This window comes from Schistocerca nitens, chromosome 1 (genome assembly GCF_023898315.1).
Source record: "Schistocerca nitens isolate TAMUIC-IGC-003100 chromosome 1, iqSchNite1.1, whole genome shotgun sequence".
Classification (NCBI taxonomy): Eukaryota; Metazoa; Arthropoda; class Insecta; order Orthoptera; family Acrididae; genus Schistocerca; species Schistocerca nitens.
Genome location: NC_064614.1, coordinates 948,311,705 through 948,325,936, shown reverse-complemented (window position 1 = coordinate 948,325,936; position 14,232 = coordinate 948,311,705). Strand labels below are relative to the sequence as shown.

General features: G+C 37.9%; 1 protein-coding gene across 2 annotated transcripts in view; it reads left to right on the top strand.

The window, feature by feature from the left end:
• Window positions 1-202: 202 nt before the first annotated feature.
• LOC126194409 (myoneurin-like) overlaps window positions 203-14,232 on the top strand; it is a 128,455-nt gene continuing 114,425 nt past the window's right edge. For both annotated transcript variants that reach the window (XM_049932764.1, XM_049932763.1), the window contains exon 1: window positions 203-985. In XM_049932764.1, the coding sequence (XP_049788721.1) occupies window positions 437-985 (549 nt within the window). In that variant the 5' untranslated portion in view covers window positions 203-436. The remainder of the gene's footprint in view (window positions 986-14,232) is intronic.

The window sequence follows — 14,232 nt, the reverse complement described above, 5'->3', positions numbered from 1 at the left end:
CATTATTTCCCTTTTATGATTAAACATTGTAATTTCTCACAGGCCAATGGATTATCCGAAGTATGTTATTACAACTGTTTCTGAACTTTGTATTGAAACTGTACCTTACTGCATTGTCACATCTGATAAAATTTAAAATAAAAGTCATATTGAACTAAAAAAAGTTGGGTCTTCGGTATAGCATCTTTGTCTTAACGTCAATATCGTGTTGTACGATTGGCGGCTTGTTTAGTGTCAAAATTAAATATGCTTCGTTCGAAGTTGTGGGAGATGCTATTTGTGTCAATACTGTCTGGGGATATTTATTTTATGTCTTTAATCTATGAAGATTGCTGTTTAAAAATTAGATCATTCTGGTGAGGTTTCCAGATTATACTCTGGACTTATTGTTTGCTGTCGTAAACGTTGATGCAAGGTTTAAAATACATTTAAAATAATGGCTGCAGACGATTCAATGAATTTCTCAGAAAACGATCACGCAAATGTCGTTCTGGAAAAGCTGAAAGCTCAGAGGGATCAGGGGAAGTTCTGTGATATTGTTCTTTACGTGGGAGGAACCGAATTCAGAGCACACCGAAACGTACTGGCTTCATGTTCACAGTATTTCGAATCAATCCTAAAGACTCATAAATCAATAAAAGAACGTTTAACAGTCACCTGCCAGAGTTCAGAGATATTCCAGAGCTTGTTGAATTATATGTATACAGGTTGTGTCATAATTAATAAAAGCAATGTTTCTGAATTGTTGAGATTGGCCAATCATTTTCTGGTAGGAAAGTTAAAAAACTACTGCGCCGATTACCTTGACAGGCATTTGGATGTAACAAATTGTCTGTCTGTTAGAGACCTGAGTGAGAAGTATAATTTACCTATCTTACTAAAGGCTGCAACCTTATTTGTGGCAGTGAATATAAACAAAGTACTTTTTGAAGAAGAATTAATGAACTTTAGCCTTCCAAAAATGGAAGAATTTCTTTCAGAAAAGGTGCGTTTAGCAAGACAATACTTGTGTAAAGAGCATACTGTATGAGTAGTTTATGCATAAATGCCTAATATACGTCAATATTGGCAGTATACTTTTTGCATGAAATAAGTTTCTGTGTTTTTTTTTATTTTCCTTTCACTGAAGTGTTACAAATATTGTTCTAGAATTCATTACCTTGTTCAAGAAGGAATGGAATGAGTATAATTATGCATGCATTTTCCTCTGTGATTCAGTGTACTTCACACCATATCGTTAAATTCTCACACCTTTGAGAGAAGCATGAGGAATAATTATTTCATCCACATTGATTTGTGCTGTATCAATATTGTTTCATGGTTGCAATGTGCTTTCATATCAAGTAACTTCTATTAATAAAAGCCATCCTTAGTAAGATGATTTTAAGTTTTTGTAGTGGTATCACAAATGAAATAAGTTTCATTCTGACATTTTCCAACAGTTTCTGGGTTGACGTAATGTGAATAAAAATTATTCTTTCCAGGAAATATTTATTATTATATTTTTAGTAAGTACAGAAGCCTTATATTGTGTTTCCACAGAGAGAGGAGGCTGATGACAAAAAATGCTAAACGCATAGTAACAAAATTGTAAAGAATCTGACAAAAAAAGTGTAGTATTTGCATCAGTAAAGCCATGTTTTCGTTAAGAGCATACAATTGGAAATAGATATTGAAATTTTGCAAACATATGTAAAAAATGACAGTGGCTATGAGATATAGTATTAAAACACACAATGGTGCATTTTAGGGAAGGTAAATGACCAACTTCAGCTTGGTAAGAGAATTCTACGAAAGTGTAGCTTATATATAAAGGGGACTGCATATAGGGCATTAATGCTAGAGTGTTTGGGATAGCCTCCAGGTTGAAAGAAAGGAAAACATTGGAGCAGTTCAGAGGTGTGCTGCTATATTTCCTACCAGTATGGTCAGGCAGCATCTGAGTATTAATGGAAGTGCTGTGTGAACTAAAAGGGGAATCCATGGAGGGAAGACTGCATTGATTTTGTGGAAGACTGTTGAGAAAATTTAGAGACTTGAGATTTGCAGCTGACTACATAACAATTCTACTGTTACATCCAAACATTTTGCGTAAGGACCGTGCGGACTATATAAAAGAAGTTAGGAGGAGGAGATTAGTGTTTAACATCCCGTCGACGACAAATTCATTGGAGACTGATCACGAGCTCACATTAGGAAATCGGCCGTGCCCTTTGAAAGGAGCCATCCTGGCATTTGCCTCAAATGATTTAGGGACATAACTGAAAACCTAAATCAGGATGACCGGAGACGGATTTGAACCATCATCCTCCCGAATGCGAGTCCAGTGTGCTAACCACTGCAGCACCTCGCTCGGTGAGAAGTAGTTATGCCTCATAGGGAAGCATATAGATAGTCAGTTTTTCCTCACTCCATTTGTGATTGAAACAAGAAATGGAATGAGAAGCAAGGGTACCCTACCGCCATGCATCATATAGTGGCTTGTGGAGTATGTATGTAGCTATACATATGTTGATATACAAAAAGATAAAAAAATACATTCATAGATTATGATATATATAAATATATACTTATTTCGTTAATGCATCTTACATTGGAATGGCTGTACAGGCTTAGAACAAGATTCAAAAGTAAAAAGAAATTGTACTCACTATTGATGAATGTATAGCAAATATATTTAGGAAAAAGTTTTCTTAAGATATGAATTATGTGGAGGAAAGGGTGAACTCATTAAGTTCATGCAAGCTTGCCTTCAGGTACCTATCAACTGAAGAAAAGTGTTTTGCTTTAGCATTTTCATTTTAAAGGTATTGGTTTCATTTCAAATTGAAATGGCTGGTTTGTTGAGGAGTAGGCTGCCCATATTTATCAGTCCATCTTGACTTGCCCTCTGTCTTTTGCTCATCAGATTAATGTTTAACTTGGTTCATGTGTCATGGTTGTCGATTTCTCTTTGTTGGAAACCGATACTGCTTTTCCCCCACTGCAGTAAACGGTTCTGAGTATATAAATACAGGAGATTAGTAATGTATTAAGTTATTTGAAAATAAATTCAGTGGTTGATCTCACTGGTACTCGGTTATTTTTGCTATCCTTTTTCTGCATAAAGAAAATTGTTCTCAGAGATGCCCCGCAAAAGGGGACATTGAGAGTGCAAGTCTGTCATACAAAGCTTTTAGTGTGTTTATATCACACGACTACCTGAGGAATCTGAATGCTTAGTAGAGCCTGACGAGGAGTGAGCTGGCAAACCACACTTTCAAAACCTTATCCCTGCAATTAATTTGTCGTCAATTTGCAAGGGTTCCATGTAGTATGATAGTTCCTGGGTGGCTAGAAGAGAAATATGAGCTGTTTTTGTGGTGTTTAGCAACAGTTTAAGGTTGAGGAGCATAGAGAGGAGTCTTTCAGTTGTTTTATTCTGTTGTACCATCTGCAAGTACTACAGAATACATATTTAGAGGATTTAATGGAAGGTCATTGATAAAGTCTAGGAAGAATCGAGGGCTTATTACTGAGTTTGTGCGACTCAATATCTAACCAGGGTTTGTCAACTTTTTTTAAAAAAAATTTAAATTTATTTTTTTTTTTTTTTTTTAAATGTATATAAAGTGGATTTGTGTTATACTGTTTACTTTTTGTTGGTGATATAAGATTTAAACAACTGATTTGCAGCACATTTGATACTATATGGGTCTGCTAGAACATGAAACTAAAGTTAAAGAAGACTAATTCACAGCACTGATTTAGAAAGGCTATATGATTGAAGAAAAAATGTAGTGACTTGAAGCATGAAGATAATGACCAGTAAGTCTTACTTCTATGATATGTCTGAAATACAATGACTTAAAGTGGATCATGGATCATTAATCCTGTGGAGCGGGATTTCCTTCCATATTATTTTGTTTGACATGCTGTCTGTAAGCTTTGAAGGACAAAAATGCATAATAAGGTTTCCATTGTATTAAATTAGTCTTAATTTTATTGATACTACATTCACTTCATTACAGATGAAAATAGAATATCCAGTTTCTTCGTGCCTGTGATGCTGCAGTGCTTTGCAGATCTACTTTAATATTATTTTTCAGTGACACTTATCAGCAGATTCAGCTTTTTACTGCTTGTTTTGTTTGGCGTATCCTCTCTGAGTAAATTTTGGTTTCATTAAAGAATTCCAAATAAACGCTAGCTAAATCACTTAAAAAATATATGCATTGTATTCTCTGTACCGTAACGGGCACTTAGAGGGAGCAGCGGAATCGATGTAAGCCGAATGACTATGGGTTGTTATGACTCGGTTGTAGTCAGTGCAAACCTTAACAACTGAGTGGTACTGTGTATTGTAGCAGTGTGGTTAGCAGTTTTTAATGCCTTTTCATTTTATTAAGACATAATTTGTTGCAGTAAGTATCAGTAATGGAATTATTACTATATAATTCTATCAAAGGAAAACCCAATCAAAGAAATAACTAATAAATTATGAAGCAGAAGTGCTTGTGAGTATGTACCTTCAAGAGACAAAATGTGTAGTACTGCTGACACACACACACACACACACACACACACACACACACACACACACAAGTAAAAGTGACACACATCGAAATAATTTTTCTTTCCTCAGGGATGAGGAAGGGATGGTTTAGGGAAGGTGAAAGAGGGAGAGCAAGTCTCTCAGACCCCAGAATGAAAGGAGACCAACTGTAGTGCAGGTGAGGGAGAGGGCAGGGGGGGGGGGGGGGGGCAATTGGAGACAGCAAGTCAGAAATGTTTCATTTGTGAACATTGTAGCAGCTTCAGTCTAGAGATGGTAAGGACATAATGAAAAGTAAAGACAGTTTAGTATGAAGAGTTATGAAACATGCAATTTACAATTAGGGACTTAACAAAGTTAACAGAGATGAGGTCCAGGAGGATGCCAATGTGCAAGGATCTGTTGTAGGGCAAGTTCCTATCCCCAGAGTTCAGGGAAACTAATATCGGTTGGGAGGATCCCAATAGCCCATGTAGTGTGGCAAGCACTCAGGTCCTTGAGTGATGCTGTAAAGCATGATGAGCAACTGAAACAACCCTCTACTCTTCCGTTTCACAGGCATTAAATGAAAACTAGACCTGACCACCTATGTCTATCTACATTCCTACTCTGCAAACCAACCGAGCGAGGTGGCGCAGTGGTTAGCATACTGGACTCGCATTCGGGAGGACGACGGTTCAATCCCGTCTCCGGCCATCCTGATTTAGGTTTTCCCTGATTTCCCTAAATCGTTTCAGGCAAATGCCGGGATGGTTCCTTTGAAAGGGCACGGCCGATTTCCTTCCCAATCCTTCCCTAACCTGAGCTTGCGCTCCGTCTCTAATGACCTCGTTGTCGACGGGATGTTAAACACTAACCACCACCACCACCACTCTGCAAACCACTGTGAAAAGTGTGGCACAGGGTATTTCCCGTTCATTTGTATATGGAATACTAAATAAATGCCTGTATGTGTGTTGTAATTAGTGTAATGTGTTGTTCACTATCCTTGTTTGAGAAGTGTTAAGGACCCTTGTATATTCCTAGATTTCTCACCTAGTTTCTGGTTTCTGAAACACTGTTAGCAAACTTTCGCAGGACAGTTACCGCATACCTTGAAGGATCTCTTAGTCCTTGTTCTTCAGCATTTCCATGGCCCTCTCCTGTGATTCCAAGAAACCTGTGATGATGTGTGACGCCCCTCTACATATAAATTTAACATCTCGTGTTAGTCCTTAGTCCTACTTGTTGTGAATATCACAGACTTTAACAAAATTCTGGGATAGGGAACACAAGTGTTTTATAGGAAATTTCTTTCGTAAACTATGTTTTCCTAGTATTCTCCCATTGAACTGAAGTCTGCTACCTGCTTTACTTACTGTTGAATCTGTGACCAATATATTAACTATTCTCATAAGTTGTTACGCCAGGTATTAGTAGTAGCTGGCCAATTCCTGTATCAGTAACAACTAAGCAGAAAAACATAGTATAATGCACAAGATATTAACCAAAATCAGCATCAACCACTAAGGAAAAAAAAAGAGTTTTGATCTGACAGAGGTGCAAATAGGATTTATTAGTGGATTAAGCACAGCAAACACTTGCAAGTCGTGAATGAAGTAATGTAAACTAGGAATATGATCTACCACTTTGCCTGGGAGTAATATACTTAAGAATGCTTTTAATTTCATTTCAATAAAATCTTTGTGTATAGCCCTTGAAAGACAAGATATCAGTTCACAATAATATATGAAAAGAATAGATTACTACTTATGAAGTAGAGGAGGCGTTGAGTCGCAGACGGGTACAACAAAGAGACTGCTACACATTTCAGCCTGAAGGACTAATTCTAAAGTAGAAAACACACTGACAAGCACAAATCGCACACACACAACCACTGTCACTGGCTGCCTGCCGGGGCCAGACACACTGTGTGTGCAGTCTTTTTGTTGTGCCTGTCTCAAAACCACATTTGTATGGTGAGTAGAAAACTATCCTTTTCATAATATTGTCATTATTCCATCCTGGATTTTCCATTGTTTGAAGGTGGAGATGTCAGTTCAACTCGTTATAATCTTTGCCACACTTAACCTGGATAGCAGAAATTCAGAATTGGAGGAGGAACTGGGCAAGATGATTTCATTATCATCAAATTTATTCCCAGCAGCACTAGCAGAAATTTTCAGTTCGTTAAACTGGAAAAAGAAGTAGAAATACATTCAGTGGAACATATCTGAAACAGCTAGAAATTTAATTTTACTGAAACTGAAAGACAACACATTGAAATTGCCTGGCTTGGCTTTGACAATCTGAACAAAGTTTTTGAAAGAAATATTTGAATGTCTCTGAAACAGTTTACAAGCAGTGTGATTTGTCAGTGTTGACTTGATGTTGGTTAGATATGGATTTTTAATGTGAAAACCATTCAGAAACTGAGATACGCCTATTTAGCAATGGAGAGATGTGTGTTCTGAATTTATGTATGTATTGGTCCTCTGAATAATTTTTTGGCCAAGACATGCATATGGTCATGTACAAAGAGTGTGTTATGGTATTGAAAAACTGGGAGAGACAGATAAACAGAGATACAAATTGAGGAACAAACTGAAGTGAAAGATGTAATTATGGATGTAACGAAGATAAAATGTAGGCAAGTGGGGTGTATTGTCAGGTGAATGCGTAGTGTTATGTGGCAAGGAAGGTATTTGCTGGATTTTATAAACACAGTGTTCTGCAGTTCACATGAATTGGGAACTTAATGTTTTATAAGTAGTCTTCACGGGTTTGCCGCTGGATCTCGTTGTGCAAATTCCACAATATTTCCTCGAGGCAGCTGTCCGACATCTTCAGGTGGCTCAACCTTGCTTGTGGCTAGGTACGACTGACAGTATCCGCACACTGACGCCCCGTTTTTAGAACGTGCGTGAAGAATGCGCAGCTGCAGAAATCACACATGCACAGTGATTTGCCTTATTCAAACACCCTCTACCAAAAATCGCAGAGTGGCTCTCCCACACGTGCATTGTATGCTGCGTTTGTCAAGTGCGGCCAGACGTTACTCACCAACAGCTGTACTAGGCCAGTATTGTGACAGGCCTGTTACCAAAGAATCTTGATCTTCACGTCGTGATTTAATAGCAGCTAATGCAGGGTTCCAGGCTGTGCTCAGTTGAAACCCCGTATCCTTGTTGATGAGATTATCGGCTGTACGGATATGTATTGCTTCCTTAATGAAGTTGCACAACGTGATCCGGCAGCAGACCCGTGAAGACTATTTACAACACATCCGCCGGGAAAGCTTGAAGAGTCACTTCATGTTTTATAATTGAATGTTGATATTGGTTTCACAGGTTTTTTTGTTATTTATCGTGCCACAATTTTATCTGGCTGCATACCCACTGTCAGCAGCACACTACAAAAGCTACATAACTGTAAACAAGATAAGTGTTACCTATCAAGATAATATACAAAGTTATTGGCTAAGTACAGTTATTGCCAACATTCAATAATAAAAAAATTAAGTTTCTTACTTATTGGTTCATCTGGGGCATGTGGCTGCTATAAATGGTGAGTTTCGATTCCACAATGTTAATAAGGAACGAGCATGTGAAATTACAAAATGCTACTCGCGTGTTTCACTCCCGTGCGAATCTTTGCCTTCAGATGCAGGGAGGAAATTTTGAACACTTACTTTAAATGCACTCTGAATGCAAGAGACTGCTACAAAATTGTTTAAATTAATTACTATGTGCTTTTTTTCAATTACTGTAGCTCCTTAATTATGGATCCGATCCCATTATTTTATTTACATTTTTTGTTCCATATAATCTAAGGAATACCCTCCAGAAACTGGGGGAAAAACTTGTGACTCACCCAGTATAATATTGGAACATCCCTATTTTGTGTTCTCTTTATATATATAAAAGAGAGGCTTGTAATCCTGGAGATGCCCAGAGGAGGCATTTATCCAGCAGTGGATGTAAAATGATTGTATAAAACTGCATCTAACTGAGGCTACAATAATTTAAAAAACATAATAATTGAAAGGCATTTTCATCACCAGTTCACATAAAGTTAGACACTGATGAAAATATGAGATACGTTGTGGACATTCTTGATGGAACGTCCTGTTATTTGTCTTAAGAAGTTTAGAGAAACTTGGAAAACTTTTGTCTGGATGGGGACTTGAAATCTTCAGCTTACTGGCATAGGGAACTACCATCACTGCGAATGCACTGTCTGCTGGTAGCCAGATTATATGGGAGTGATTTTTTGTGGTGGGAGGAATGATAGCCATCAAAATGCAGGGACTGTAGATGGTTAGTGGGCTTCATATGGACGGACCTACGGAAGGAGCTATCAGAGAGGTGGAGATCAATGTCCAAGAAAATGGCACATTGGGCTGAGGAGGATCAGATGAAACAAATTGCAGAGAAGCTGTTGAGGCTGTGTAGGACTAATGGTGGAATGTATAGGTCCTTGCCCAAAACATGAAATTACCGTGAATGAACCAGAACCAGACAAAGGGCTTGGGCTTTTGAGAGGCTAGGATAGTTTCCTGTACATGCTCCATAAACCAGTTGATGTAGAAAATTGCCATGGAGATGCCCGTGGCTATGCCACAGATTTGTTCATATATTTTTCCCTCAAAGGAAAAATAGTTATGTACAAAGATATAATTAGTTAGATGTATAACTAATATTGTGGTGGGTCTGGAAATGGAAGAACATTGGGGGAGGTACTGCTGGTGTGTAAGGAGGTGACATCAACAAAAGTGAGTAGGGATCTTGGCGATAATGGGGTACGGACTTGAGAATTGGTGAAGGAAGTGGGTCTTATCTTTCATATGGGAGGCTGTGCAACAAGCAGTTGGTGCAGTGGATACTTACGTGGGAGAGGGGGAGGGGTACAGTTGGATGGCGGTATGAATTGATAGAGGCAAGCTTCAGTGTTGAGGTTAGGTTGGCTTTGATTGGTGGGGTTTGTCACATTAGAGTATTGACATATGGAGAGTAGGTCTTTGACTAGTTCAGCATTATTGAATTTGGGTTAGGGGCTTAATGTGAGGCCATTGGAGTGGACTGAAATTTCTGTAGGATTGCAATTTTTGGCAGGCAGATTGGCAGCAGTGTTTTGTGTTTGCATAAGTTCTGTGTTTTTTGAGATGTTGAGAGGTAGTTTTGGGATATGTGGCAGATGGAAAAGGTCGGAATTGCAGGGACTGGGTGCTATGAGGGGTTAGGTACAGGGAGGCCAGGAACAGTCTGAAAAGCTTTTAAGAGTGTTGAGGGTAAGTTGGACTGAGAATAATTGTTAAAAAAAATTGATACAGTGTGCCATTTCTGATTTTATTGACACTGATTCCAGCCAACCAGGTTGTTGCTCGTGCAAATTCAAGCTCTTGCACATGCTGCGATGTGGTAATGCACAGACATCTGTGCGGCTGTGATTTACCACTTGTTCAAATGCTCATAATCAGTTCAAATGTGCCTTTTTCAGAAGTGATAAATTTAAGCAAGATGAGCAAAAGCTATGTTTAAGCCAGTTTGAGGAAACTAAACGAAGAACTCATTTGGTGACAATGTCTCTGGCAGTCTGCTTGAATTTGTGTGTGCAACAGCCTGATTGGTTAACTTAGTGCTCATTAAATTGAAAGTGGCAAAGCACATAATTTTTTTTTCTATCTCTGAGCACAACGTACACTGCAACACCCTTAAAAATTGTTTTGTCTGTTTCTGACATCCTGTATATCCGAAGTGTCTGTAATTAAAGTTCCAGTTTCAAAACACTGTAGAAAGAGAACCACTGCTTAGAATGATGTCACATTTGAACAGCGTATTATTGATACAGGGAGAAATGGCATGGAACAAATTTTTTTTGGAGAATTTCGTCAGTAGATGGCACTCTTAAGTGTCTTAATGTAAATGAGGTTGGCTACAAATTCAGCAATCGACAGTTGTGGCACGGTCAGTAAGGTAAGCCTATCCTCCACAACAAGGTCATACAACACCATGTGGGAAAAATTGGTTTTTAATTCTCCTGAGGTCAAAAAACAAATTAAAAGCAAAATGACATTGGTTTTTAATTGTCTCAGGACCAAAAATTCCATAAAAGTCGAAAGACATTGACTTTTGATTGTTCTGGAGCCACAAACACATGAAAAGCAAAACAACATTGGTTTTTATTTGTCCTGAGACTGGCACAAGTTATGTTCAGTTTGCTCTCCCTATTTACTGCCACAAGTTGAAATAAAGAAATAGCAAGTTCCACACAGCAGATCAGAGTGTCTCGGGGGTCAAGTTCAGAATGTGTAGTGGGACGCATGTTTTCGTTCCAGCTACAATTGTAATTGGAGAACTGAACACAATGTCACTCAAATAACGCTACAGCCAGAAGCTACATTGATTAAGATGAGGTAATCTGGATGGCCAGGCTGTGGGGAAAAGATGGATGATAATTCTAGAAAATGAAAAAGAAGATTATACTATCATGATTCATGGCTTTCAGGGTGCCATGTGAGAAAAGTTTGAACGGGTTTCGCATTATCAATGTTTCTGGAGTCCAGGCGGGGCAACATGGAGGATATCATTGCATTTGGGATATGTCATTACATTTGAGCTAAAAATATGTTCTAAGATTCTGCAACAAGTCAATCGTAAGGATATTGAATGGTAGTTTTGAAGATCATTTCTCCTGCCCTTTCTTTAGACGGGTGTGGCCTGGGCTTTCTTCCATCTCGTGAATGTGTAGCTATTTACAGTTAACCTTAGGATTAATACATATAAGAGTTGACATTTATTTCGTACATGTCCATTTTCTGTAATTTTTTTATGTTAAATTTCGATGCGAGTATACAAATTATAAAAATTCCAACAGAAACAAAAACATTGGTTGAGAATGGTTATTTTTATATTTGTTTATCTTTTGATCATTTTTGAAAGTGGTATTAGGCAACTCATTACTGAAAATAAATATACTATCTGACCCAACTACATACAGTGACAAATATGTGTATCTGAAATGTATATCATCATAGTAAATAGCTGTGATAAGTCACTAACTATGCCTTCCTCACATCTCTTCATCTGCATCATCACTGCTACACTACTAAAAGTTGCAGGAAATTCTGGAAAGACACTTTTTTCTTAGTGATTGTAATATTTATTTATTACTCTTGGACAGTAAAGAGAGAATTTTTATTTGGTATGTTACTAAGAAGAAAAATGAGATGGGAAAATTATATTACTAGTCATTTAACTGGGTTTGTAAACTGAACAATATAAATGCAGTTGTTATTTTCTTTCAGTTCTATTTGTTTTATCATCGTATTCACAAAAGTTATTGTGTGACGTATCATCACATCACACGTGCAGTGCACAACTGCACATGGTTTAGTGATCCACTTTGTTGAGCGAATGCTAGCTTGTAAGAATTGTGTTCATAGTAGATAATTGTAGTGAGAGACCATTATAATGACTGGTTCTAGCAAAGATGGGAACACATGGTTATGTGCTTGTGTATGTAAACAAACAAAAATTATGCATTATGTAACATGCGTATCTAAAATATCTTACCAAGTGTAAAACAAAGTGTAGGGCCCTAGATGGAGTGGTGTTGAATAAAACCTGCCTAGATGTCAAGAGGGCAATATGTGAAAGCTTCAGCAGCATACTATTATTGAAATATCTCACAAAGTCAAAGAATTTCTGGCCATAAGTAAAGACTGTTAGAAATTGAGGGTATCAAAGTAAGAGTGAATAGGGTATTAAGTGAAATTTGTGACTGAACTGAGAATTTCTTGGTAGGGAGGATGCAGCATGTTATCTTGGATGGTGGCTCATGGTAGCTGTATATTAATGGCTTTCCAGACAACATTAACACCTATCCCAGACCTTTTTGCTGATGGTGCAGTTATCTACGAAGTGCTGTGTGAAAAAGCTGCACAAATAATCATTTATTATGATAAAGATTTCAGCGTGATACAAAGATTAGCAACTTGATTTTAATGTTCATACATGTAAAACCGTGTGCTTCACAAGATGAGAACAACATAGTATCCTACGATTAGAATAAACAGTCATATAGGCACAGATGTAGGGTATGGCAGGGGGCACACTTCAGATCACTGGTAGACTACTAGGGCAATGCAATCACTCTAAAAGGAACAAAGGAGATTAATTACAAAACACTCATGCAACACATCCTAGAATATTGCTCACCAGTACCAAGTATGTCTAACAGGGGTCATTGAATGTATGCAAAGGTCAGCACCTATGGCCACAGGTTTAAAAAGAAAAACTGTTTTGACTGCTGTGTAACACAACCTGTTCACTAAGCAATAATTCTTTTCAAACAGCTTGATGATTTTGCAGTTTGATTGCAATGAGTTATTGCTTCACGCACGGATTGTGCTACGTGGTTTCAAAACCCGTAATCATGGTTCTATGCAAGCAGTGTTTTTTCAGATGACCCCCGTGTGTTTAAGGTAAACACAACAGTCTCTACAGATGTGACAAACGCAAATTCTACAGTACATTAAAATTTTCTGAAGATTCCTTAGAAGGGCGAAATGCTTCAACAAAAGTATTGTTTTCCCTGCAACCAGAACTTTTATTTCAAAGCACTACCCATGGATGCAGTCCAGATATGCCATGGAGTAGGAAGAACTTGTCGCAGGTTTGTTTGACCCATGAGTGTGTCACAGAGATGCTGAAGAAACTGAATGTCAGATACTTCAAGATACACACATAATACCAAGAAAGCCTACTTACAAAATTTCATGAGCCAGCTTTAAGTGATGAATCTAGGAATATACTGCAGTGCGGAGCAAGATTAGACTAACTGCAAGATGCACAAAGTAGTTTAAACCATCATCTTTCCTGCACTTCATATGTGGATGGAATGGGGAGAAGCTCTAATAACTGATACAATGGGAAGTGGTTTTCACAGTGGGTTTGACTGTGGGTGTGGATGTAAATCTTGCTGTAGAAAAAAGACAATCTATACAGCACATGCAGAAGAATGCATAATATTACTGCAATCTGTGCTTGCCTTGTGCAATAGCTTAGTATCTCTGACTGGTTTGCAGCAGGTCAAACCCAACTACCAGTAATTGTTTGTTGTTTAGTATATATCATTTCTGGAAGGTAGTTAAAAAGTCTTCTTTTTGTGTATTTCTGAATGTTTCATGTTTGAAATAGTTGCACTCTCCGACTAGGAATTCAGTTCTGTTCTTGCTGTACTTTGGTGTTTGAGATAAACATTCGTTCTAAGCATTGTACTTCATTGATACACTGTGGCATTGTTTGGTAGATATGCCAAGTACTCCAAAACATCTACATCACTGTGGCTCCAAATAGGCAATGTGAAAGCTTCTCGTATACAGATAGGGACCAGAATACAAGCAGTACATCATATATTTAGGAGACCGTTGGGTTTCAAACTAGCATTAAGTCAGCCACAAATCAGGCATCCATCAGCATTTACCATTGATGCCAGTCCGAATTTAATGAAATAGCTGAAAGGATTCAACTGAGTCACCAAATACAGATGGGGGTATCATGCGTTTGGCAAATGTGTACTTTCACTTAGCCAACACAGCAAAACAGTGGTTCACAAACAATGTAGAGAAGCTCAAGGGTGGGACAAATTTAATTACAAACGGAAGAAAACATTTGCTGACAACCAGCAGTAAGTCTGATTAGTGGAAGAACAATTGA